Genomic DNA, 21,575 nt, shown 5'->3' with positions numbered 1-21,575 from the left:
GCAGGGTCAATTGCGGGTGTTGCGCGCAGAGTGGCGAGGCGGCCAGCAAGGGATGGCCGAGTACAGTACCAACGAGTACAGTGACTTGTTTCACTTCGTTCGCTTTCGTCTGAATGAAACAAAGTTCAAGCCACAACTCACCCCCCCCCCGACTTGCATGGTCGAGCAGAAGAGCAAAGCAACATTAAAACAGGATTGGTGTTCATGAAGCTGCAATAGCTCAAGCCCACCCCCATTCAGGCCCGAATTCAGGTCGCACAGAAGATCAAACAATCGCAGTCATTTTTTGCTTGTGATTTTCTGCATTTTCTCAGACTAGCGCATCATTCACTTTATATTCTGCTTGTTTGTTCTTTGGCGAGCCACAAGTGAAGAGGAGGGATGAGCGGTGGTGCTGGCTCGGATTCTGACTCCAACCGAGCCATGGACTGCCCATCGCCAACCCACGCCAATGGTCCCCATCGTGATCATGGAGACCATCATCGCACAATGGTCACTGAAGCATCAGACCAGCCCGACTCACAGCCACCAGCGCTGCAAAGTCCTGCCGCCAACTGTATGCGGTTTAGCCGCCGAGACGCCGAGCTGGCCTTCCTCGACCGCGTGCTGGACCTCGCCGATACTACTGCTGCTGCAGCAGCCGTGTTGGATGGTGATGCAAGACCAAAGCCAAGGCGGGCGCACGGGCAAGGCGACGCGGTCGAAACGCCGACCCCAACTCCGGCTGCCTCGTCACTGGAGCACTGGTCTGGTGGTGGTGGTGGTGGTGAATGCATCCCGTTGCTGGAGCGCCTGCGATTCCTGGCGATTGTCGCGTCGTCGTTGGATGCATTCTCGCTGAAACGGCTGGGCAAGCTCGAGCTGGAACAGTCGCAAGCCAACGCGGCCGTCAAAGCCAGTCGTGCCGCTATGCCTGAGCGCACAACGGCGGCAACACCAGCGACGCCATCGTCGCAGCGGCCGTCAGACAGTCGGGACTCGACACAGACATCGATGGACGCTACGTCGGACTGGGCGGTGGGTGCCCTCCCATCCGAGCTACTCCCAGTGGCGCTGCTCCACCAAGCGCGTCGCGAGCAGCAGGCCGCAAGTCAGCCTGACAGTGGTAGTAGCAGCACTGAGGCTGGCAATGGCCAACCTGACACCAACAACTCGCAGCTACATCGGTTACAAAGTTCGTTAGAGCGGTACGCTGCGGCAGCAGCTCCAGATACGTCTGATTCCGTCGCTCCAACCACCAGTTCGGTCTTGCAATCAAACGACAAATGCATGGTGCTGCTGCCCGAGTATTTGCAAGTGAACCAGCACATTAGCCAGCTCGAGTGTCGGATGCGGCAACTCTTTGCGCGCCAGCTACAACCCGACCTTGCGGCGGTTGGAATTGACATTGTCACCAATCCAAACACCCTCTCCGTCGTCGAACGGTCGGAAGTTATTGCGCAGTGTGAAACCAAGCTGCTTCCGCATTTACGCATCTCGACAAAGCTCCCTCACCCAGCGTCCTTGGATGCAGCGGTTGGCACAATACACTTGTTTGTGGGCAGTGCCGCTGCCGTTTCTTTGGCGGGGCAAGCTGAATCCTCCTCAACAACTCCATTCTTCCCAAGTTGGTTTCGACCGTCCGGCGCCCAAGACCAAGCCGACGAGCAGCAGCAGCAGTTCTTGTGGATTGAAATTCCACCAGTCGCGGGCAAGTGGTTGTATCTGGCGCGAAAGAACGATCGCCATGCGTTTGTCCCGGTGGAAGTCGCCGTTGCGTTGTCTCTGCGCCAAGTGGCTGTCGAACACCCACAATTGCTTTCCCTCTTTGCCAAGCTAGCAATTCTTCCTCAGTCCACAGGAACTTCACTCTCGCCACCATATATCTGCGCAGGAGTGCACATACTGCGTGATTCTCACCCTCATGCAGATACGCCACGACAGGACGACGACTCTGCCTCCGAAATACCAATCCCCGAATCCATGTTGCAGCTCTTACAGGAACGACAGGACGCTCGCATTGTGCGATTCGTTGCCCAGCCGCTGTGTACCTGCTCCCTCCAGTCTCCGTGTCCAGCGTGTGCTCCAGCGGATACGATGCGCGCTGTCTATCAAACGTGGTTGTGGTCGCTAATGGCCCAACTCGACCTGCCGCTGGAAAGTGTCTTGCTCGTGCTGGCAAGCGGCCATCGAGCTGCTTCGGCCCACACCGCCACCTCAGCGTTGGCGGGACTTCCGGAACTCAGAATCGTAGAGCAGTCAGCTTCGCTGCTGCACTTGCATCGTCTGGACCAGTTAGTCAGCGCGGTCAGCAACCCGCAACTCAAGTTCCCGCCATGGCGTCCCGTGGTTCATCCGCTGTTTGCTTTCTTGCCAAATTCGCTGAACGAAATGAACCCCGAGATTGCCGACCGATTTTTCGAACGTCTCACCGAGCGCGACGTCATGGCGCATCATCCGTTCCACAGTTGGACCCATTCGGTGCTGGCCATGCTGCGGGCGGCTTGTCTTGATCCCAAGGTATGTGCTTTCCTTGCGTTGCTGGCCACGTTGAGTTGCTGTTGGTTGTTGAGCTTGGGGGTGGGGCGCTTATCGTTGCTCTCTCTCTCTCTCACACACATCGCGTCATTTTCGGTCAATCTGGTAGGTCACCGACATTACCATTAGCCTGTATCGCGTAGCGGAGAATTCGGCCGTGGTACAGAGCTTGGTGGAGGCTGCTACCACCTTTCAGAAACGCGTAACATGCATTGTCGAGCTCCGAGCCTCGCTGGACGAGGAACGCAACGCGTGGGCGGCTCGTCGGTTGCGAGATACGGGCCGTTGCCGCGTTCTGTTTGGTCGGCAAGCTTGGATTATGCACGCAAAGTTGCTGGTTGTGACGCGGCGAGAAGGCGGTGACAGGCCCGGGACCGCGGCGCCAACTGAGCGCCTGTATGCTCAGATCGGGTCGGGCAACTACAATGAGAGCACATGCGATCGCTACACGGACTTGAGTTACTTTACCTCCAACCCGCTGATTACTGCTGAAATTACCCAGCTGTTGGCGCGCGTCGCGGCCGAAGGAGTGCCAATTTGGCAAGAGGTTGTCTTGTGGTTGTCTGCGCTGCTTGCCGCTCTGGTCCTGTACGTGGCGGCCATTTTTTCCTTGTCGTTTTTCAAGCAACTGCTGGCCTCAAAGTCAGAAACACCGACCGAACCTGTCCCGACCTCGGCTTTGCCTGCCAGCGAAGAAGCAGAGTTTCCCACCCAACATGTTCTCGTTTCGCCTTTCAACATGCGCGATCGCTTTCTTGCGTTGATTGCGCACGAGACGGAGATGGCCAAGAGCAAAGCCAAGTCCGATTCCAGCGACGACGGGCTGCCAGACATTTTTGCGTGTTGCAATGCTTTGGATGACGGTGCGATCGTAGAGGCCCTGATTCAAGCTGCACAGGCGGGTGCTGTGAGTTTGAGGTCGCTGTTTGTTTGGCGGCCAGTCGAGATTTGAAAAGTAACTTTGTTGCTGCCACTTTTTTTTTTTTTTGTGGTTGCATTTTGGCAGAATATTTTCCTGTCGGTGCGAGGTCCAAGCCGTATCACTCCCAAGATGCGGAATATTCGCAGTTTGCGCATCATCAGCGTTGTTGGACGATTTCTCGAGCACACACGATTCTTCTACTTTCGCAACGGTTGGAGCGGCTGGAAGGACGCCAACGGCGAGCCTTCTAGCAACCCCAATTCGAACGATTCTCAGCTGGCCCTACCTAGATCTGGTCCGATGTACATTGTCGGCAGTGCAGATTGGGCCCATTCAAAGCTGAGCAAGCGCATCGAGGTACGAGAGGTTCACCAACAAGCTACTGTTTGTTCCCTTTTTTCCCCCGCAAGCCTCACCCCTTCCTTCACCCCTCTATTTGTGTTCCACAGATTGCTTTGCCTGTGCGCGACCCGTTGATTGCCTCTCATCTGGAACGTACGATGCGACTCTACCTCAGCACCTCGACAGCCTGTCAAATGCAAGAGGATGGCAGCTATTCGGTTCAGTCTGCAACGACTGCGCGCGCTGATGACGTGCAAGTTTCGCTCATGAAGCTCGTGCAACAATCTCGTCTCTAGACCCAACCCCGCTCGAGTAGAGCTCTCATATATCTTTTTGATTGATTTATTTTCATGTGTGTGAAGTTTACCATATGTACAACAATTTATTCTTCTGTACACAGCGCTGCCTTGACTGTTGCATCTGCGCTACTGGCTTTGAAGGTGCTTCCAGTACTGCTTTGTGCAATGGTTGACGAGCGGGATGACCTCTGTCTCGACGTTGGAGGCAATCGTGGTTGGCGACGCAAACGCCGGTAGCGCGCCAGACGTGACAAACTCGGCGTTGCGCTCCATCACCGCTTCGGCCATTGCTTTTGCCACCGAAAATCCGTACATTCCCGTGTTCTCGACCCTGAGGAAGAAGTGACGGTCGGGCGATTCTGCGCCTCCGGTCGTGCGAATGCGGCCGCTGATTTGAGCGACAACGCCGTCCGAACGCTCTGGGGATGCCACGACCTTCAAGCTGTCTACTTGGTTGGTGTTATGCTTGTGAGTGCTGGCCCGAGTGGACATTCGTCCAACGACGGGAGTGCAGCGTTGGTTCCATACGCCTGAATTGCGCTGAATGAACGCCAGCCTGCTGAGTTGGCCCGATGCCGGCTGTCCCATCGTCGTCGCCGATGCAATGGCAGCAGCGCCGGGCGCAGCAACGCTCTGCCCAACGAGACGCAGGAGTCGCGCGCTGTTCATTTCTGAGCTGTGTTTTGACAAATTTCAGAATTTCAGTCAGATTCAAGTCAGATTGTGAGAATTGAAGCAAAGCTGGCAATGAGTTGTGTGACTAGGATTTCTTACGAGGATAGTAAAAGACTGCACTTGTATGTACATACATGTAAATCTAACAGTTTTGAAGTCAGCTTCAGTCTTCAAGTCTCTCACAAATAAATGGATTCGGCTGTGATTGAGATTGAAAAGACTGCTGCTTACATTGCGAGCTATGAGAATGTAACTCACTATGCGCGCAAAACTCGGAATGAATTTGAGCAGTGTTGTGGTGGCACTGAGTGAATTCGGACTGACTGAGTGGATCTGGGCGTCTTGCTCAGAAGGCAGAGGTCGACTTTGAGCACTGTGTGACCGACCATCTGCGCGTGTCGGGCATCTACTGGGGCCTGAATGCACTGTGTCTGATGGGCATGCCAGATCGCCTGAACAGAGCGGCGACGGTCGCATACATTCGCGACTGCCAGCAACCGAACGGTGAGGCGGCGAGTTCATGCTTTTCCCAAATGGTGATCTCAGTCAAAGAGTACAAAGGTGATACGGATGTATTTTTTCTGAATGGTGTTGACTGGATGGATGATTGGACAGGCGGCTTTGCGGGAGCACTGGGACACGACGCAACGATGCTGCATACATACAGCGCAATCCAAGTCCTCTTGTTGGAGAAATCACTGCGATCTACGGATGGAACTATGGCTGATACGATTGATATTGCTGGCGTTATACGTTATGTAGCTGGTAGGTGTGCTCTCACAGTATTGGGGCGGGAGGGAATGGGAAGGGAACGTTCAACATTTTACAGACTGCAGATGACTTACGGTGTTGCTTGTTGTCGTTGTTGTGAATCACATCTCAACATTGTTACATTGGAGATAGGTTTGCAACAACCAGACGGATCTTTTGCGTGCGATGAATGGGGCGAGCGAGACACAAGAGCAACGTACTGCGCAATCGCCACGCTCTACCTGCTGAACGGACTCGACTCAATCAAGGTGGATGCTGCAGTTGCACATCTAATGAGATGCCAGAATTGGGATTTTGGATTCGGAAGTGTGCCTGACACAGAGTCGCATGCAGGTCAAAGTGAGTTTGTTTGCTCTCTGAGGCTAACGACAACTTGATCCTTCACTCAACCTTGCTTGTTTGCTTGTTTGATTGTTGGCCAGTATTCTGCTGTCTTGCGACGCTCGCGATCTTGAATCGACTTTCACAACTAGACCAACGCGCGCAGCAACAGCTCTCCGACTGGCTGGTTGAGCGGCAGCGTGATTCTGGCGGCCTGAACGGACGTCCTGGGAAGATTCATGATGTGAGTCTGCTCCCATGTTCGAGAAACAGTCGCACTGTATTCTTCTCGCTTGTGTTGACCATGTCCTTTGATGCAACATTTCCCTGTATAGGCGTGCTACGCTTGGTGGACTTTGGCTTCGCTTGCCATTTTAGACCCCTCTGGCTGGAAGTCCCGTATCAATCTAGAAGGCGCGTGTCAATACTTGATCTCGACACAAAATCGTTCTACGGGAGGGCTTGCCCCTCGACCGAACGAGCGAGCCGATGTTTTTCACACCCATTTCGCCATTGCGGGACTGGCCCTCCTTGGCCATGCATCCATCCAGGCCGTCGATGCTAGATTTTGCTTGCCCACGTTGGCATTACAGCAGTATCTCTCCCAGACGCCTTAAGTCGTGCACGGTGGACGAGCCGAACATCGCTTGTGTTTTGGGTTGTCCTGTTCTACGACAAAAAAGTGTATTTCCGCACCGTCACCAACAAAGAACAGTAAACTACACGCAAGACATCAATACAATCCAACTTCCATCAACAGCGAGTTTCACCGAGCTGACAAAATGTTTCTCAACGCCAAAATCAGTGCCGTCTCAAAAACAACCAACTCTTTGGTCCCTTAAACAGGGAAAGGACTGTCAAGAGCAGCGACACCAGCTGCAACGCCACCATCGTCAAAGGACGCAAGCTTGGAACGCAGCAAGTGACCGGCAGCTTCGTTCTTGATAATACGGCTGTCGTCGGCAATAAACACGCCGTAAATGCCGAGCTCGCTCACAATCTCGCCGCGCTGAGCCAGGCCGTGTCGCACAATGTAGTTGGCAACCTTGGGAGGAGTGATTCGGTCCATCAGGATGTGGGCAGAGCGTTGCTGGGCGGTCATGACGGTCAGAGCGCGCTGCAAATCCTCGCCGTACAGGTTGTTACCGCCGCCTTCGCGCTGGGGCTTGAGGACAAACTTGTGCGGCTGCTCGATGGCGGTTTTGACAATGGCGTCGCCATTCTCGTGAGGAGAGAGCGAGTACAAGCCCATGAAAACGCTCAGCATGTCTGAAATGACCTCCGGGTCGGAGATGAACTGCGCCAGCGCCTCGTGGGTGGAGAGAGCCTGCTGCACCTTCTTGGTGCCCGCAAGGTGGTAGCCAATGTTGGGGCACTTGATGGCACGCGAGCGCTCAATCAGGAGTCGGCCGTCCCACTCGTCTTCGGTCGGGTAGTCCAGCGGCGAGTAGCCGGCACGGAAGTAGGCCACGGCAACCTCCCTTGCATCCACCCAGAGTGCCTTTTCAACGTCGTCCAGGATTGCGTACGTGTAAATCTCTGTGAGCGTCTGACGGATCATCTTGACGTGGTACCGCTCCCAGAGCGTGTGCTCCATCCAGCGCTGGTCGTACGAGTTGTGCTCACCAGGCTGCACCACCATCATGATGACGGCGCCCGGTTTGTTGTAGAGACGCCAGGCCTGCGCCATGCCTTCCGCCAACTTGGCCAGCGCAACGTTCTCGGGCAATGCCAGATTTTCACTCTTAAAGTTGTGCCGTGACATGATGTACTCGTGCATGCGTGTGGTGATGGAGCCAAGACCGCCGAAGGACGCGGCAATCGTGTTGATTTCAACCTGCTTGAGTCGTGGTGTCTTGGAGGTCGAGGAACGATGGCGGGCGTCGGGCAGGGTGGAGACAGCCGTGGCGACCGAGTCGGACTGATCGTTCGCGGCGTCACCCTCGCGATCCACGCGCCTGCGCTTCTGTGCGTGGACTGCATCGCCTGCCGCGGCGTCGTCTGCGGCGGCAGCGGAGGCAACTTCCTCGCCATCATCATTGGCAGCAACGCTTTGAAGCGAGGCGTCGGCGTGAAGCATGTAATCGGCGCGATGGATGCCGAGAACGACCTTTTGGGTCTTCTCCTCTGCACTCACCGTCTTCAGAATGCTCAGCAAGTGTGCAGTGAAGACGTCGCTCTCCGCAGCCTCTGCGAGGGTGGAAGCGAGAAACTCGGGACTCTGGCTCACCCGGTGAATGAGCTCGTTAAAGTGCGGCTGGAGCGCCTGTGCCCGCTTGAGCTCTGCAGCCGGGATTGGCGACGGGAACAAGGTGAATGGCGCATGTGTGACTGTCGCAGTGACTGAGACGCCGCCGCCCGGGCGCCCAGCAACCGAGGCGGCACTCGCCGATCCGCCCGCCGCGCCGCCGCCACCGACGCTGCTCGATCCGCTTCCTGAAGCAGAACTGGGATGGCCGCCGCTTGCAGCGGACTTGCTCTGCGCGGCGCCTGCAGCAGATGAGGCCGACGACGCTCTGGCGGTGGCTGACTCTGCGTGCGCCATGGCCATGACGAGCTTTGGCGTCATGACGATGCCATGCGTGAGCGCATAGTCCTTGGCCTGCTCGACCAGCGCGTAGAGGAAGGCTTCGTGGACCTCCGGGACGGGGTAGGTTTCCGCGTACCAGGACGAGTCGAGCGTCGCGTCCACTGCAGCCGTCGCAGTCCCAGTAGCAGTAGTAGCAGTGGCAGTAGCAGTGGCAGTCCCAGTGGCAGTCGGAGTGGCAGTCAGAGTGGACGCAGAGTCAGCCGCAAGTTCGACCGTCGCTGAAGAAGGATCAACGGACATTTTAATTTTTATTTAAAATAAAATAAAAAGAAAAAACGGAGAATGAGCTCAAAAAAGCAATCTCAGAGATCAAAGATGCTCAGAGAACAAAAATGCGAGAACAGCAAATGCGTGAGATCAAAGATGAAAAGATCAAAAATGCTCAGAGGAACAGAAAGCATCACAGTGATCAAAGTGATCAAGGCTCAAAAAAGCGCAAAGAACAGATCAGTGGCGCTTCAATGAACTCGGCTCAAGAACAAGATGATGCTCAGCTGAACGACCAGATGCTCAAGGATCAGAGAGCTCACAAGACAAGACACTTTGCAAAAGATGCTCAAGAACAAAGATGCTCAAGAACGTTGTACTTTTGTTTGGATGAACTCGGGCTTTGTGCGAGGAGGCCTCGGATTTAACAACGAAGCAGTAGGATGGGATGGGAATAAGCAGAAGCGGGGTGGAGGGGGGCGCAAGTCTCAGTCTCAGTCTCAGTTTCGTCGCGTGCTGTTTCCCCTATTTTCTGAGCCTTTTTTCGTTTTTCGTTTTTGGGTTTTTGGATTTTTTGCGAAATGCGGCTGTCGACTCGCACGCTGACTGTTTCCGTGCTCGTTGGCGTTTGCTTACTGGTCGCATTTGCAAACCGACCAACAGCATGGCCGACTCTGCCGACAGTGCCAGTGGTGGCGCAAGTCGTGTCTGTCGTGTCTGTCGTGACGGCCGAACCAGCGGCGCCAGGCGACAACCACCGAATCGACGGCACTGCCGCTGATGCTGACACTGAAGAAGAACCTCCCATCACGCCGCAGCTTCAGTGGCGTGCAGAGGTCTGCGAGCGGACGGCGCTCGACTGCGCCACTGCGATTGCGCCATGCGTCGACCGCCCGCCAGACAGGCGACACGATCCGATCGCGTTCAACTTGCCGTTCAGTCAGGACGTGTGTGAGACTGAAATCCGGCCCATCGCGGGCTGCTATCCGGACGAGCTCCAAAAGTGCCTCCAGCGCGGCGCCGGCCAGAACAAGTGGATTGTCTTTATTGGCGACTCTGTCACTCGCAAAATGTTTGAGAGAACCGCTCTCTTGCTTGGTCCCGAGGTCTTTGAACCGCTCGAAATGTCGGGGGACAGGCACAATCGCTTTACCATTGCGCCACATTACGAGTAAGAGCGGACCGGACTGATCGCTGTATTGTTTGTTTGTGTTTGTTTGTTTGTGTGTTTGTTTGTTTGTTTGCGTGTGAATGTCTTGTGGGTGTGCCTCTTGGTTTGTTTGGCACGTTGTCTCACCGCGTTGTGCATTGCACGCTGACAGAAACAAGGAATTCCTGGCATTCGGTCAGGTACTTTTGACAGAGCTGTTTATCGGTGGCTCAACAGACGAACACTTGCTGGACAATTTCAGAGTGGGACTGCAGCTCCCAGAGGAAGACCGCCTTCGGCTGCTGGCCCGGCAAGGCTTGGGCGCTGACAGTTTGCTTTATCGCAAGCCAGACCGCGTCTTTGTCAATGTGGGGCTGTGGGATTCGCGCGATGTTCCAGTGCCTCAATACCGAGAACAGCTTTCAAAGTGGCCTTTGTTCTTCCACAACGAGATGAAGCTGTCGGCCGACGCTATGGTGTGGCGGTCGACAACACCGACATCCGATCGACTGCCTACGCAAGATCCAAGCCGTGCTGAAATGACGGTTGGCAAAATTTCCGCCATGAATGACGTTGCGTACGACATTTTCGTTCAAACCTCGGGCTGGCACTTTCTCGACCAGTTCAACCTCGTTGGTGGTTGGGACGCTTCCAAGCGAGAGCCCCTGATTGCAGGCGATCGTTACCATCCCTTGCTTTCAGTCATCTGCATGCTCGCCGAGTATGCCCTCAACTCGATTTGCATGCTGCCACCACCTTGAGGGGGGCGTGTTTTTTGTGTCCTTGACTTTGGCTTTTGCGAATGCTGTATGTGAAAGTGTGTGTGTGTGCTATTTGATGTCGAGCTTGGGGTTTCTCGACCATTACAGTTTTATTCTCGTTGCAACGAATTGAGTGAATAAACAGACTGAATGAAAGAAATACCATCATCAAATAACTTGAATGTATGGTCGCGGTTACATCAACCCAAAATTGATTGTTTCGAGTCGTTCAAGTGAATGATTTGCTTTGCTCAATCGTGATGAATCGTCCGGCTGCTACATAACATGGAAGTCTGCCAAGCTCAAGCTCAAGTCAAGTCAGTCCAGCATCAAAGCCTCCACTTCAATTGCGTTATTATTGGATTCTCAGATTTGAACAATTTGCTTTTGGATTTTGATCAACAACGCAAGCAGGAGCGTGCCGACCTCGAATGCTTTGGCGGAGTGTCTGAAACACGTCTGTTTGCTTTTGCGTCGAAGGCTCCATTACAAAACGACTGCGAAAAGGACTGAGCAGCTCAGATGTATTCTCAGATACTCTATCATGCTTCTGACGGAATGGGTGCTTGGCCACAGAACGTGAGGGTGGTGCAAAAACCAATGGATTCAGTCTCAAACTTTGAGATCAGTGGACGTTGCAATGAGCCAAGTTTCTTCCCTCCTTCCCTCTTCTCCAGAGCTGGCTGCAATTCACAGATATTCGTGATAGTGTAATAACTGCCCTGCTTCAAAAGAAACGCTCTTCCGTATCAGTTTGCCAATAGTCTAATAAAGCTCGCTTTTGTTCGTTTTGTTACATTTCAATCCTCCCACTTCGAAGCTCATGAATGCAACTACAAAATCAGGATAATCAGAACAAACTCAATGCAGTACAAATGAAGATGTGCAACGTCACAGCTCACTCTCTCTGCATTGCTGTGACGTAGGTTTGGTTTGTTCACAACATCTCAAATCAAACAAAACAACAATCTTGTTCAATCTCGTTCAAGATCAGCCGTTGCTTGTTTCTGAGGGCCGCTGTTGGGCTGTCGTCCCAACAACTTCGGAGGGCAGCTGGTGGACTGTCGGTTCACCAAACGCGAAGCTGAGGCGGGGAGAGGAAGGAAGGGAGGACTGTATGATTGTAATGCGTGAAGCTTGTGACCTCCAAACACCATCAACAGAAGGATCAAACAGCTTGTGCCTTGGGGCATGGTGGGGGCATGGCTGCTGCTGCTGCGGATGGTGGAGTGACAAATAGAATCGTCTGCAAAGTTGCTCTGTGCAGCAGCAGCGATCAGAGACTGATGAGCAGGGTCGAAAACACTCAGAGAATCCACTCATTTGTTGTGATTGTTTGTGTTCAGGTTTGCCATGCCGCTGTCTTGCGAGGCGATGACGCCAGAACAGCGCCAGTGGTATGAGCAAGTCAAGAATGCGAGTGGTGAGCTCCTGTAAGAGAGCAAAAACAAACAGACAAAAGTGCTGAATTATGACACTGACATGAGGCGACAGTTTAAGTTGGTGCAAAATTGGTGATGTTGAAGCGCAAGCAATTGCTGAAGCACTCGAGGTGAACACGACGCTCATCAAGCTCAAGTAAGTTGACTGGCCGTGATGAATGAGATTGAGCGACAGATCAGGGCAGCCGAAGCTGACAATGCCTTGCTAGTCTGCTCTCCGGTCAGATTGGTGATGCTGGAGCAAAGGCAATTGCTGAAGCACTCAAGGTGAACACAACGCTCACCCAGCTTCAGTAAGTTGACTGCCAGTGATGAATGAGATCGAGTGACCGATCTGAGCGGCCGAACCGTGTCGCTGACGGTAGTGTGACAGCCTTTCAACAATCCAACTGTTCAACAATCAAATTGGTGATGTTGGAGCGCAGGCACTCGCTGAAGCACTCGAGGTGAACACGACGCTCACCCAGCTTGAGTAAGTTGACTGGCAGTGATGAATGAGATCGAGTGACGGATTCGGGTTGCCGAACCGTGGCACTGACAGGAGCGTGACAGTCTTCACGGCAATCAGATTGGCGAGGTCGGAGCGCAAGCAATTGCTGAAGCACTCGAGGTGAACACAACGCTCACCAAGCTCATGTAAGTTAATTCGCCAGCAAGATTCATCGACGAGTTCTTTCACTCAATGCCTCAACAGTTTGAGCGACAACCAGGTTGGCGACGCTGGGGCTCTTTCCATCTCGAAAGCACTCCAAAAGAATACGATCTTGCAAAATCTCAGGTAAGTGCTTCAATGTTGAATGCCCAGCAATAGCATTACTCACTGTGCAATCGTTAGTCTGGCATCGAATCAGATCGGAGACGCTGGGGCTCTTTCCATCTCAGAAGCACTTCAGAAGAATACGACCTTGCAAATTCTCAAGTAAGTGCTTCAATGTTGAATGCCCAACTGCGCAACTCACTGTGCAATCGTTAGTCTGTGGCTTAATCAGATCGGAGACGCTGGGGCTCTTTCCCTCTCAGAAGCACTTCAGAAGAATACGACCTTGCAAAACCTCAAGTAAGCCGTTTCAACGTTGAATGCCCATCAACGCAACTCACTGTGCAATCGTTAGTCTGTGGCTTAATCAGATCGGAAACGCTGGGGCTCTTTCCATCTCGGAAGCACTCCAAAAGAATACGACCTTGCAAAATCTCAAGTAAGCCGTTTAAATGTTAAATGCCCAGCAACATCATTTCTCACTGAGTAATTGTTAGTCTGGAGTTCAATCAGATCGGTTATGTGGAGGAAACGGTTCTCCGCCACAGTATCCATCCAACCTTGCGATTGTAAGTTTTCCGCTTCGTCCGAGTTTGTCCAACGTCCCCATTCTGCTCTCACTTTTCCCGCCACTTTCAGACTCATTGATAGTCAGGATAGATCTGATTCGGCTTGATGTCAGGAAGTCCGCGTAGTCGTTCTTGGAGATCCTTCAGTCGGCAAGACCTCGCTTGTTCGGGGAATCGCCGACGGTTATGTTCGACAGGCGTTCTCCAATATGTTCAGCATTGCCAATTCCACCGATGGTATTGATATTTCGACAGTCATTCTGCGTGCAAAACACGAATCCATGATTTTGATCGTTTGGGATTTCGCTGGTCAAGAAGTCTATCTGGTTTCGCACCAGTTCTTTCTTCGTGAACGAACAGTCTACTTGGTCTTGTTTGACGTGCGTGAAGACTTATCACTCAATTCGCGCCTTGCCTTTTGGCTACGCAGCTTGCACGCTTGCGTTCCAAACGCCGATATCATTCTCGTTGGAACTCACATTGATGATCCGTCATACACTTCGGAGCGGCAGCAAGAGCAACACCACAATCTTGCTAATTTGCTCAGCACCTTGCAAGAATCAAGTGTTTCGTTTAACGTGCGTTCGACCGTCTACATTAACGCGCGGAACTCTACGGGGGCCCCGAGCATGCCGGAACTCAAGACTGCATTGTTTCAAGCGGGACAAGACATGCCATTCTACGATCGGCCATTGGATGGCCGATACATTCAGTTCAGAGACTCGCTCCGAAAGCGAGCTGATCGGTTGACCGCCCAGAAACAACCACCCCTCTGTCGATGGCATGAAATTGTCGAGCTTGGCCAGTCGCAGAGTCTCAGCGGGCGAGCAATCGATGCATTCATGCAGCTCTTGCGTTTTCAAGGCTGGGTCGTTTTCCATCGTCTCGCCAATTCAGCGACCCCAGACACGTCCAATGTTCCCGCGTTGCAACCTGCCACTCTCCTCGCTTCGTTGGACGATATAGTCATCTTGAACCCTCAATGGTTCACGAAAACAGTCCTGACTGGAGTGATTACCCAGAAACCTCAAGATCGATGGGTCAAGGATGGCATTGTGACTCGTGCAAATCTGCATCAAAACGCTTGGAAGGGCATCGATTCTGCGATTTGTGATCAGTTTGTGCTGCTCCTTCAGCGATACGAGCTCTTGTACAAGATGAGCGATGGCGATCAGCCTGGAACCGATTCTGGCACTCGCTATGTCATCCCTTCGTACCTGCCAGCTTACGAGTTTGACCCTAGTAGATGGTCTCTGAAGCCTGCAGCGGGCGAGCCGCATGAAGTTGCTATTGTGATGGAGACCAAGTTTTTGCTGGAGGGATTTTTCTCGAGGCTGCTTGTGCGCTTTCACGAGCGGAAATTCAATTTGATGGCGTGGAAAGATGCTGTTCTGGTCAATTACGGCGGTCCTCGAGCACTACTCCGTGTTCATCGCAACGCTTCCAATGTGCGCCTCGAGTTTACCGTGCGAGGGCAACATCCAGAGGAGCTGCTGCCAACCCTGATTGAGATACTGGACAAGCTCAGCTCGGATTGGTATCCTGGAATCTCGTGGGAAACCTACCTGCGCTGTCCCATGCAGGTGCCTCATGACAAACCGTGCAGGTGGCTGCTCCGACCTCAAGTTCGAGACGCGGTGATTGACAAGATGAAAAACTTATCTTGTTCGCACACGCTCGCCACTTTCCGCCAGGAGGAATGGCTTCCTGTTCTCAGCTCGCTTTTGCAGCGTCGCTTGAACGCAGTTTCGCAACCCACACCGGAGGATATCGAAGCGCTACGGCAACTCGAGCCGCAACCGGCACCGGCGAGCGAGATCCAAACAGCAGCGACGGAAGCTGCATCACTTGTCGCAGCACAACTGATTGCATCTGGAAAGCAAGCATTGCAGGAAGTTGGTGCGGCGGCCATCCATTCTGTTCGCGAAGTCGAGAAGCAAGTGACTTCCTCTGGAGTGCAGCAGCTTCAAAAAATTGCCGGCCAGTCATCGCAGGACTTGCAGCGTTTCAATAAGGCTTTGGATGGCATCATTGGATCGATTCCAAATGCGGTCAAAACTGATCCTGTCGAGTTTGATCGGCTGATCCAGTCTACAGTTTTGAAGCGCATCGATGAGCTTGCCAAAGCTTTGGATTCGAGATTTGACGCAGCAGAATCTTTGCAAAAGGAGCAGAAAGATGAAATCGCTCGTTTTTTCACGAGTCAAGTCCAAATGCAGCTGGACTTGCTGGACAAACCATGCCCCTTGTTGTTTGTCGTGGTACCTCCGACCAAGAAGTGGCATTCCAAACTCACGGATCTTTACAAGTCAAGCCACACTGCGCACCTGCTATGCGCTCACATGGGTACCAACAACCAGCCCGAGTGGCATCGTATCGACAGTCATCCCGGCTACGAAATTGCCAAGTTTTCAAAGTGGCTGAAAAAGTATGGTTCCCGTGTTCGAAGCCTGCTTGAGTTTGTGCGTCCGTTCTTGAAGGTAGCCAGTTTGGCTCCTGGTGGACCAGATGTAACGGATGCGGTTGATTCAGCCATTACTGCTTTGGAAGACCCGCTCGAGGCTCTGCCCTACTTGCAAAGATTGCTCGACCACGCCGATCAGAAAAAGGGTTCCAGCGCGAAGGGAAAGCAACCAGCGCCTGCATCTGCTGCTTCCTCGGAAGTCACACACTCGTCCCAAGAGGCAGCAAGGGAATGGGCTGCTTTCCTATCCAAGAAAGACGAGTACAAGTCCTTTGCCGGTTTGGAGCGAGCTGTTGTGCTCAGCACTGGTGAGGTTCGTTGGGTCTGTCCGACGCACGCGCGAGAGTCCATCTATGGCACCAGCTCCATTTCGAGCAGCTCGTCCGCCGGCTCCTCTAGCAATGCGCCAAGCAGCTCTTCCAGTGGCAACGTTGCTAGCAGCTCCTCCAGTGGCAATGCTACAAGCAGTTCCTCCGCGCCATCCACTTCAACACCGTGATGCAGGCACGTCGTGTTTTGTCTTCACTCGCTGTCAAGATTGTGCTTTCATGTCTGATTCTTTTCAATTGTGTGCATGTTCTCGTTGCAACGAATTGAGCGTTGAATGTACTTTGTTGACGGAGGTTTCTTCCTTGTACCCGTGCTCTGAGGCTGGGCTGAGCTGGTGTTGTCGTAGAGAATAGAATACAGTGCTGTACTTTATTCAAGCCTCGGTCGGATGGATGTCGGGTGACGTTCGGGTGATCGTCAGACTGTTGTGTTTTTGCCACCCTTTTGATTTGTGCTCTTGTCCACTTTGAGCTCCCGAGTCTTTTTGATGCTGTTTTATTTCTTACTCTATCTTGTGATTGTGTATCTCGTCTTTTGCCCAGTTTAAGTTTGAGATCCACGTTCACTTTTCATTTTTGTTTGCTTCTTTGATTGTAAGTGAAAGTCAAAGTGCGCTGCTTTTTTTGTGCTTATTCCGAAACCGCATTTTCCCCCTTTTTTTCGTTTCAATCTGTTTCAATCTCCTTCCGCTGTCCACCTTCTCCGTCTTCTTCTATTGCTGCGCTTTTCTTCTCTCGTTTTCAAAGTGTGAATGCGTCTTGTGTTTGGATGGATGATACAACCGTGAACACGCGGCGGAGCGTTTTTTTTTTTCTTCTTCTTCCACAGTGTCCGGTTTCCCTCTCTATCTCTCTATCTCTCTCTCTATCTCTCTCTCTATCTGTCTCTCTCTCTCTATCTGTCTCTCTCTCTGCTTTGATGCTTGCTTCTCTTCCCTTCCTCTTCCCATCACTGCCAAGAACAGATCTTCACACATGTTCAACGGGTCGTTTGCTCTCTCGTTTTCTACCACAATGCGCCTTTTTTTTTTTAAATTCTTCGGTTTTCCCGCGCAATTTTTCCTTTCTCTCTTTCCTCTCCTTCGACCCCCACTCAGTCCCTTCCGCTCTCTCCTTCGCGCTACCCACCACATTGCGAAATCCGCTTATTTTGATGCAATACTCCTCCTCTTTTCCGTGGTGATTATTGATGATGATGTCATGAAAAATCGCTTCGACTCAATTTTCCGTTCTTATCTTCTTATCTGTTGTCGTGGTTTTTTGTTATCTGCCCAACAAAATATCACGAGCTTTTTCGTATCGTAACCATTTAAAACCGAAACTTTTAAACATACGAAAAATATCAGTCTTTTTTTCAATAATTGTGCGGTTTTTGGCTTTTCTTTTTTTTTTTCTTTTTTTTTTTTTTTTTCTATTGTTCAGTTCAAACTGTGACCAACCGAGTGTCCGATCGATGAGCTGGATTCGAACTGCATTTGACTCACTTCTCATATGATCGCTTGCTTGGATCATCTTGTTTTGTTTGTCTGTCGGACCTCAAAGCAGCTCAAACCCCCAGAATCAAAATCATCATCATGGACGCAACGGCAGTCAACTCATACAAGAAGGTCGCCTCGCACGAGGCCCACCGTGGCGAGTTTGCCACCTGCTTGCTGCTGTACAGCGGCGGTCTCGATACGTCCGTCATGCTCAAGTGGATCCAGGAAGAGTACAAGTGCAGCGTCATTGCGCTCACGCTCAACCTCGGCCAAACCGCCGACGATCTCACCGCCATCCGCGAGAAGGCGCTCATGCTGGGCGCCAAGGAAGCCATCGTCGTGGACGCCACCGACGAGTTTGCCGACGACCTGCTCGCAGAGGCCATCAAGGCCAACGCCGACTACCAGGGCGGATATGCGCTCGGCTGCCCGCTCGGCCGAGTCATGATTGCCCGCATTGCCGTGCGCATGGCCGCCCAGTACAACTGCCAAGTGGTTGCTCACGGCTGCACCGGCAAGGGCAACGACCAGGTCCGCTTTGAGAGCTACATTACCACCCTCAACCCCAAGCTCAAGACCATCGCGCCCGTCCGCGAGTGGGGCATGGGCCGTGACGAGGAGATTGACTATGCTGCCAAGCACAACATCCCCGTCAAGCAGAAGAAGGACTCGCCATACTCGTACGACGAGAACATGTGGGCCAACACTGGCGAGGGCGGTGAGATTGAAAACCCCGAGCTGATTCCCCCGCTCGACCGCATCCTCCAATGGTGCAAGACCCCAGAGGCCGCCCCGGAGACCGCCGAGACCCTCCGCGTGGACTTTGAGAAGGGCGTCCCCGTCGCCATCGCCATCGAGTCGCCCGACGCTGCCGGCGCCGTCGCTTCGGCCTCCAAGCCCCTTCCCCGCCAAAAGCTCTCCGACATTATCCGCTTTGCCAACAAGATTGGCGGCAACCACGGCGTTGGTGTCTTCCAGCTGATTGAGGACCGCGTCGTCGGCCTCAAGGTCCGCGGCGTGTACGAAAACCCTGCCGCCACCATTCTTATTTCGGCACACCGCAAGCTCGAGTACCTCGTCTCGACTCGCGAGGAGAACGAGCTCAAGTACATTATGGATAACAAGTGGGCATACCTCACCTACGGCGCCAAGTGGTACGACCCCGTCATGTACCACATCCACGCTTACATTGAGAGCCAAAACCAAAAGGTGTCCGGCACCGTCTTTGTCAAGCTGTACAAGGGCAACGCCACCGTGGTTTCGCTCTCCTCGCCGCACTCGCTTTTCGATCACAGCCTGGCCACCTTCAACAAGTCGGCCACCTTCAACCAGAACGCATCGGCTGGCTTTATCGAAATCTGGAACTTGCCCCAAAAAACCGCCCACTCGGTCTACAACTATGGTGCCGCAATGGATGCCCAAGGCAACGGCGGTGCTGCAGGCCACGGCTTGGCGTATGTCTCCAAGTAGAGATCTAGTAGTTTTGTGAATTTTGACAAAAGAGGGGTGAACGAGGATTTGTAAATCTACAAAAAGTTACCATTCTACTGTATTTTCCGTTGCGCATTGTCTGAATCGACAAGCTATGGATGTGCATGCTTTCGGTAGAATTGAGGTGGGGCGGCGGGGAGCCGGGGAATTTTTAAAAGAAACAATAGAATCAAGCAAGTAACGCACACACAACGGCTTCAACGACAAAATCACTTGCGATGTTGAGCGCAAAACTCGGCAAGGCGCTCGTACGCGATTTTCAGCTTGTCCTTGGGCACGGTGATGACGATTCGGAAAAAGTTGGGGTAGGCGAAGCACTGCATACGGAAGCAGAGCAGAACATGAGCATTGGACAACCAAAGAAAAAAACAAAACAGTCGTAAAAAAAAAAAAAAGGAAAAACCTACCGAGGCAGGAAGAGCGAAAACAGACTGCTCTGTCACAAGCTTTTGAACAAAGTCCATGTCATTGGCAATGTCCTTGAACTTTTCAATTTGGATGCCCACCTGTCGAAACACACCAAAAAAAAAACCCGTGAATTTTTCATCCTGCCTGCAGCCCACTTCCTCCTGTCCCAAGAACGCTCGCCGAGACATTCTTCTCACCATAAAATACATGGTACCCTGCGGCATAATCGGAACAAGACCGTCAATCTTGCCCAACATCTCATAGCTCAGCTTGGCATGCTCTTCAATGGTCGCGAGCGTCGCTGTCAAGAAGCCGCGCGGGGTCTTGTGGAGCATGGTCGGCAAAGCATCTTGGACGATGGTGTTGGCACCAAGAATGAGCGTCGTCAACTTGAGCAAGCCTTCGCGGATCTGGTCAAATTGCAAAGTCGATGTCAGAATCAACCACAACAAACTACAAAAATGGAGCTCCACGACACGAAAAGAAAAAAAGTCAAAGTACCTCCTTGAAGGTGTTGTTGCGATCGTGAATCATCAGCCAGCCGACACGCCAGCCGGGAACGAGGAACTGCTTGGCAATGCCGCCACAAGCGAGAATGGGCACGGTCTTTGTCAAAGGAGCCATGGGCTCAAAGACTTGACCCGAAAAGACCATGTCGGCGTAGATTTCGTCCGAAATGATGGGGAGGAAGTTCTTCTCGGCCACTGCGGAGTTGCAGGAGACAACCAAAGAGGAGAACAGAGCAGGAATGAATTAAAACAAACCAAGGAAGCAAACAGCACAGCGGTCGCAAAATACGCGCCGTACGCTGCAGAATGTCGAGCAAGTGGGCACGGCTGTAGTTGGAGCCACACGGGTTGGACGGGTTGTTGACAACAATCGCTGCAGTCTGGTCGTCAACGAGCGACTGCAAGTGCTCCAGGTCGATCTCCCAGTTCTTCTCCGGCTGTTTTTGGCCCCCGCCCCCAAAACAGACCATGACAAGAAGTAAGATTCTCGTGCAATGCAAGTCAAGAATAAAACTCAAGCACAACCCACAAGTGACCGCAAACTCGCGTGTGCTTTACCAGCAAATTGTAATGGCGGACTTTGATGCCCTTGGAGTCGGCAAGAGTCTGGTAGAGCGAGAATCCCGGGCGAGGGATGAGAATGTTCTGGCCCGGGTTGGCGAGCGCCGTGATGGCCAGATCGAGCGCACCAGAGCAGCCCGACGCGATAATCACGTCCTTGCTGGTGAGCGGGGCATCCGGGTGCGAATAGCGCTCCGCAACGGCCTCGCGAGCATGCTCGTATCCGGTGGAATGCGTGTATCCATTCGCTTTGGAGGACTTGACTGCGTCGATCACTGCGTCGACCACCGAGTCGTGCGTCGGCAAATTTCCAAAGACGGTCGGATCGCCTGTCAACGAGAAACCGCGCAAAACCAACTGTGAGTTTGGTACAAAATTGATTGATGTAGACGACTGATGATGATGATGATTCACCAGTTGTCGCTCTTCAATGTTCAATGGGAGAGTAACGTTGGAGTTTTTCCACAGCAGCAGCAGTGTGGCTGTGAGTAGGACACATGCGTTGCGTCCACATCAGCAAGACCAGCACCCAACCCCCCTCCACACTCGTCGCGCATGACCGCAGCACAAGAGGCTGCGTATGTCATCCACATGTCCAGGCGACCCCCATCGCGCAGAGTCACAACGCTGGGAGGACGAGCAACAGCCGAGCAACAGCCGAGACAAAGAGCCGTGACCCTCATCCAAAAAAAAAAAAAAAAAAAAAAAAAAAGGGAGGAGGCTTCAATGGGACGCTGACCATCATCAGAAGTACAAGGGAGGGGAAGGGAGAGGAAAGGGGGAGGGGGAGGGGGTGTTCGTACCGATGGAGACGGAGATCAGGTCCTTGCCGGGGCATGGGACAATCTTGAGCTGGTCCACAATGGCGCGGATTGGGTTGCTGGTGTGCTTGGCCGTCTCGGACTGCTTGACATCCCAGCCAGTGCGCGTCATTATTGAAGTGATGTGTGAATAAGTGATTGGATCACAAAATGAAGAGTGAGAGAAAAAAATGCTCCAAATGGAACAAGAA

At 52.8% G+C, this 21,575-nt stretch overlaps 8 protein-coding genes across 9 annotated transcripts; 5 read left to right on the top strand and 3 right to left on the bottom strand.

The window, feature by feature from the left end:
• The first annotated feature begins 291 nt into the window (after positions 1–291).
• CAOG_06840 (polyphosphate kinase) lies at positions 292–4,177 on the top strand. Its single transcript, XM_004344411.2, has 4 exons — positions 292–2,499; positions 2,627–3,424; positions 3,524–3,796; positions 3,889–4,177. Exons 1-4 carry the CDS (start codon positions 382–384, stop codon positions 4,075–4,077), a joined length of 3,378 nt encoding a protein of 1,125 aa, XP_004344461.2. The 5' UTR covers positions 292–381; the 3' UTR covers positions 4,078–4,177.
• Positions 4,106–4,756, bottom strand: CAOG_06839 (hypothetical protein). Its single transcript, XM_004344410.2, has one exon. The coding sequence runs from the start codon at positions 4,747–4,749 to the stop codon at positions 4,207–4,209; it is 543 nt and encodes a 180-aa protein (XP_004344460.1). The 5' UTR covers positions 4,750–4,756; the 3' UTR covers positions 4,106–4,206.
• A 175-nt stretch (positions 4,757–4,931) lies between these two features.
• CAOG_06838 (rab geranylgeranyl transferase) lies at positions 4,932–6,592 on the top strand. Its single transcript, XM_004344409.2, has 6 exons — positions 4,932–5,004; positions 5,106–5,259; positions 5,371–5,520; positions 5,659–5,865; positions 5,949–6,091; positions 6,183–6,592. The coding sequence occupies exons 1-6, from the start codon at positions 4,945–4,947 to the stop codon at positions 6,462–6,464; spliced, it is 996 nt and encodes a 331-aa protein (XP_004344459.1). The 5' UTR covers positions 4,932–4,944; the 3' UTR covers positions 6,465–6,592.
• On the bottom strand, positions 6,501–8,706 carry CAOG_06837 (glutathione synthetase). The gene has a single exon (XM_004344408.2). The coding sequence runs from the start codon at positions 8,675–8,677 to the stop codon at positions 6,686–6,688; it is 1,992 nt and encodes a 663-aa protein (XP_004344458.1). The 5' UTR covers positions 8,678–8,706; the 3' UTR covers positions 6,501–6,685.
• Positions 8,707–9,147: 441 nt separating this feature from the next.
• On the top strand, positions 9,148–10,712 carry CAOG_06836 (hypothetical protein). The gene is made up of 2 exons (XM_004344407.2): positions 9,148–9,815; positions 9,967–10,712. Exons 1-2 carry the CDS (start codon positions 9,226–9,228, stop codon positions 10,553–10,555), a joined length of 1,179 nt encoding a protein of 392 aa, XP_004344457.1. The 5' UTR covers positions 9,148–9,225; the 3' UTR covers positions 10,556–10,712.
• A 1,196-nt stretch (positions 10,713–11,908) lies between these two features.
• CAOG_06835 lies at positions 11,909–16,292 on the top strand (the record flags this gene model as incomplete). 2 transcript variants are annotated; one of them, XM_004344406.2, is made up of 11 exons in its annotated part: positions 11,909–11,988; positions 12,050–12,133; positions 12,207–12,290; positions 12,371–12,469; positions 12,550–12,633; positions 12,692–12,775; positions 12,833–12,916; positions 12,971–13,054; positions 13,110–13,193; positions 13,252–13,301; positions 13,450–16,292. In XM_004344406.2, 11 exons carry the CDS (start codon positions 11,909–11,911, stop codon positions 16,284–16,286), a joined length of 3,654 nt encoding a protein of 1,217 aa, XP_004344456.1. The 2 variants fall into 2 exon arrangements, with proteins under 2 accessions (XP_004344456.1, XP_011270680.1); XM_011272378.1 differs by lacking the exon at positions 12,971–13,054 and having other exon boundaries at positions 13,450–16,286.
• Positions 16,293–17,658: 1,366 nt separating this feature from the next.
• Positions 17,659–19,144, top strand: CAOG_06834 (argininosuccinate synthase). Its single transcript, XM_004344405.2, has one exon. The coding sequence runs from the start codon at positions 17,691–17,693 to the stop codon at positions 19,062–19,064; it is 1,374 nt and encodes a 457-aa protein (XP_004344455.1). The 5' UTR covers positions 17,659–17,690; the 3' UTR covers positions 19,065–19,144.
• Position 19,145: 1 nt separating this feature from the next.
• CAOG_06833 (tyrosine aminotransferase) lies at positions 19,146–21,570 on the bottom strand. The gene is made up of 7 exons (XM_004344404.2): positions 21,367–21,570; positions 20,561–20,892; positions 20,301–20,439; positions 19,995–20,197; positions 19,691–19,903; positions 19,493–19,591; positions 19,146–19,402 (listed from the first exon to the last, which is right to left on the bottom strand). The coding sequence occupies exons 1-7, from the start codon at positions 21,494–21,496 to the stop codon at positions 19,295–19,297; spliced, it is 1,224 nt and encodes a 407-aa protein (XP_004344454.2). The 5' UTR covers positions 21,497–21,570; the 3' UTR covers positions 19,146–19,294.
• Positions 21,571–21,575: the final 5 nt, after the last annotated feature.

This window comes from Capsaspora owczarzaki (genome assembly GCF_000151315.2).
Source record: "Capsaspora owczarzaki ATCC 30864 unplaced genomic scaffold supercont2.12, whole genome shotgun sequence".
Classification (NCBI taxonomy): Eukaryota; class Filasterea; order Ministeriida; family Capsasporidae; genus Capsaspora; species Capsaspora owczarzaki.
This window is presented reverse-complemented; position numbering and strand designations above follow the sequence as displayed.

What these genes read in the sequence shown, in the direction of transcription:
- CAOG_06833 (XM_004344404.2), bottom strand. Translation starts at nt 21,496, where the DNA reads ATGACGCGCACTGGCTGGGATGTCAAGCAGTCCGAGACGGCCAAGCAC. An exon ending in GCAACAACACCTTCAAGGAG is followed by an intron (nt 19,904 to 19,994) that starts GTACTTTGACTT and finishes CAATTTGACCAG; the next exon opens with ATCCGCGAAGGCTTGCTCAA. An exon ending in TTTTCGCTCTTCCTGCCTCG is followed by an intron (nt 19,403 to 19,492) that starts GTAGGTTTTTCC and finishes TTCCGTATGCAG; the next exon opens with TGCTTCGCCTACCCCAACTT.
- CAOG_06840 (XM_004344411.2), top strand. Translation starts at nt 382, where the DNA reads ATGAGCGGTGGTGCTGGCTCGGATTCTGACTCCAACCGAGCCATGGAC. An exon ending in AAGCTGCACAGGCGGGTGCT is followed by an intron (nt 3,425 to 3,523) that starts GTGAGTTTGAGG and finishes GCATTTTGGCAG; the next exon opens with AATATTTTCCTGTCGGTGCG. An exon ending in AGCTGAGCAAGCGCATCGAG is followed by an intron (nt 3,797 to 3,888) that starts GTACGAGAGGTT and finishes TGTGTTCCACAG; the next exon opens with ATTGCTTTGCCTGTGCGCGA.
- CAOG_06836 (XM_004344407.2), top strand. Translation starts at nt 9,226, where the DNA reads ATGCGGCTGTCGACTCGCACGCTGACTGTTTCCGTGCTCGTTGGCGTT. An exon ending in ACCATTGCGCCACATTACGA is followed by an intron (nt 9,816 to 9,966) that starts GTAAGAGCGGAC and finishes GCACGCTGACAG; the next exon opens with AAACAAGGAATTCCTGGCAT.
- CAOG_06839 (XM_004344410.2), bottom strand. Translation starts at nt 4,749, where the DNA reads ATGAACAGCGCGCGACTCCTGCGTCTCGTTGGGCAGAGCGTTGCTGCG.
- CAOG_06838 (XM_004344409.2), top strand. Translation starts at nt 4,945, where the DNA reads ATGGATTCGGCTGTGATTGAGATTGAAAAGACTGCTGCTTACATTGCG. An exon ending in ACATTGCGAGCTATGAGAAT is followed by an intron (nt 5,005 to 5,105) that starts GTAACTCACTAT and finishes CGTCTTGCTCAG; the next exon opens with AAGGCAGAGGTCGACTTTGA. An exon ending in CGTTATACGTTATGTAGCTG is followed by an intron (nt 5,521 to 5,658) that starts GTAGGTGTGCTC and finishes CATTGGAGATAG; the next exon opens with GTTTGCAACAACCAGACGGA.
- CAOG_06837 (XM_004344408.2), bottom strand. Translation starts at nt 8,677, where the DNA reads ATGTCCGTTGATCCTTCTTCAGCGACGGTCGAACTTGCGGCTGACTCT.
- CAOG_06834 (XM_004344405.2), top strand. Translation starts at nt 17,691, where the DNA reads ATGGACGCAACGGCAGTCAACTCATACAAGAAGGTCGCCTCGCACGAG.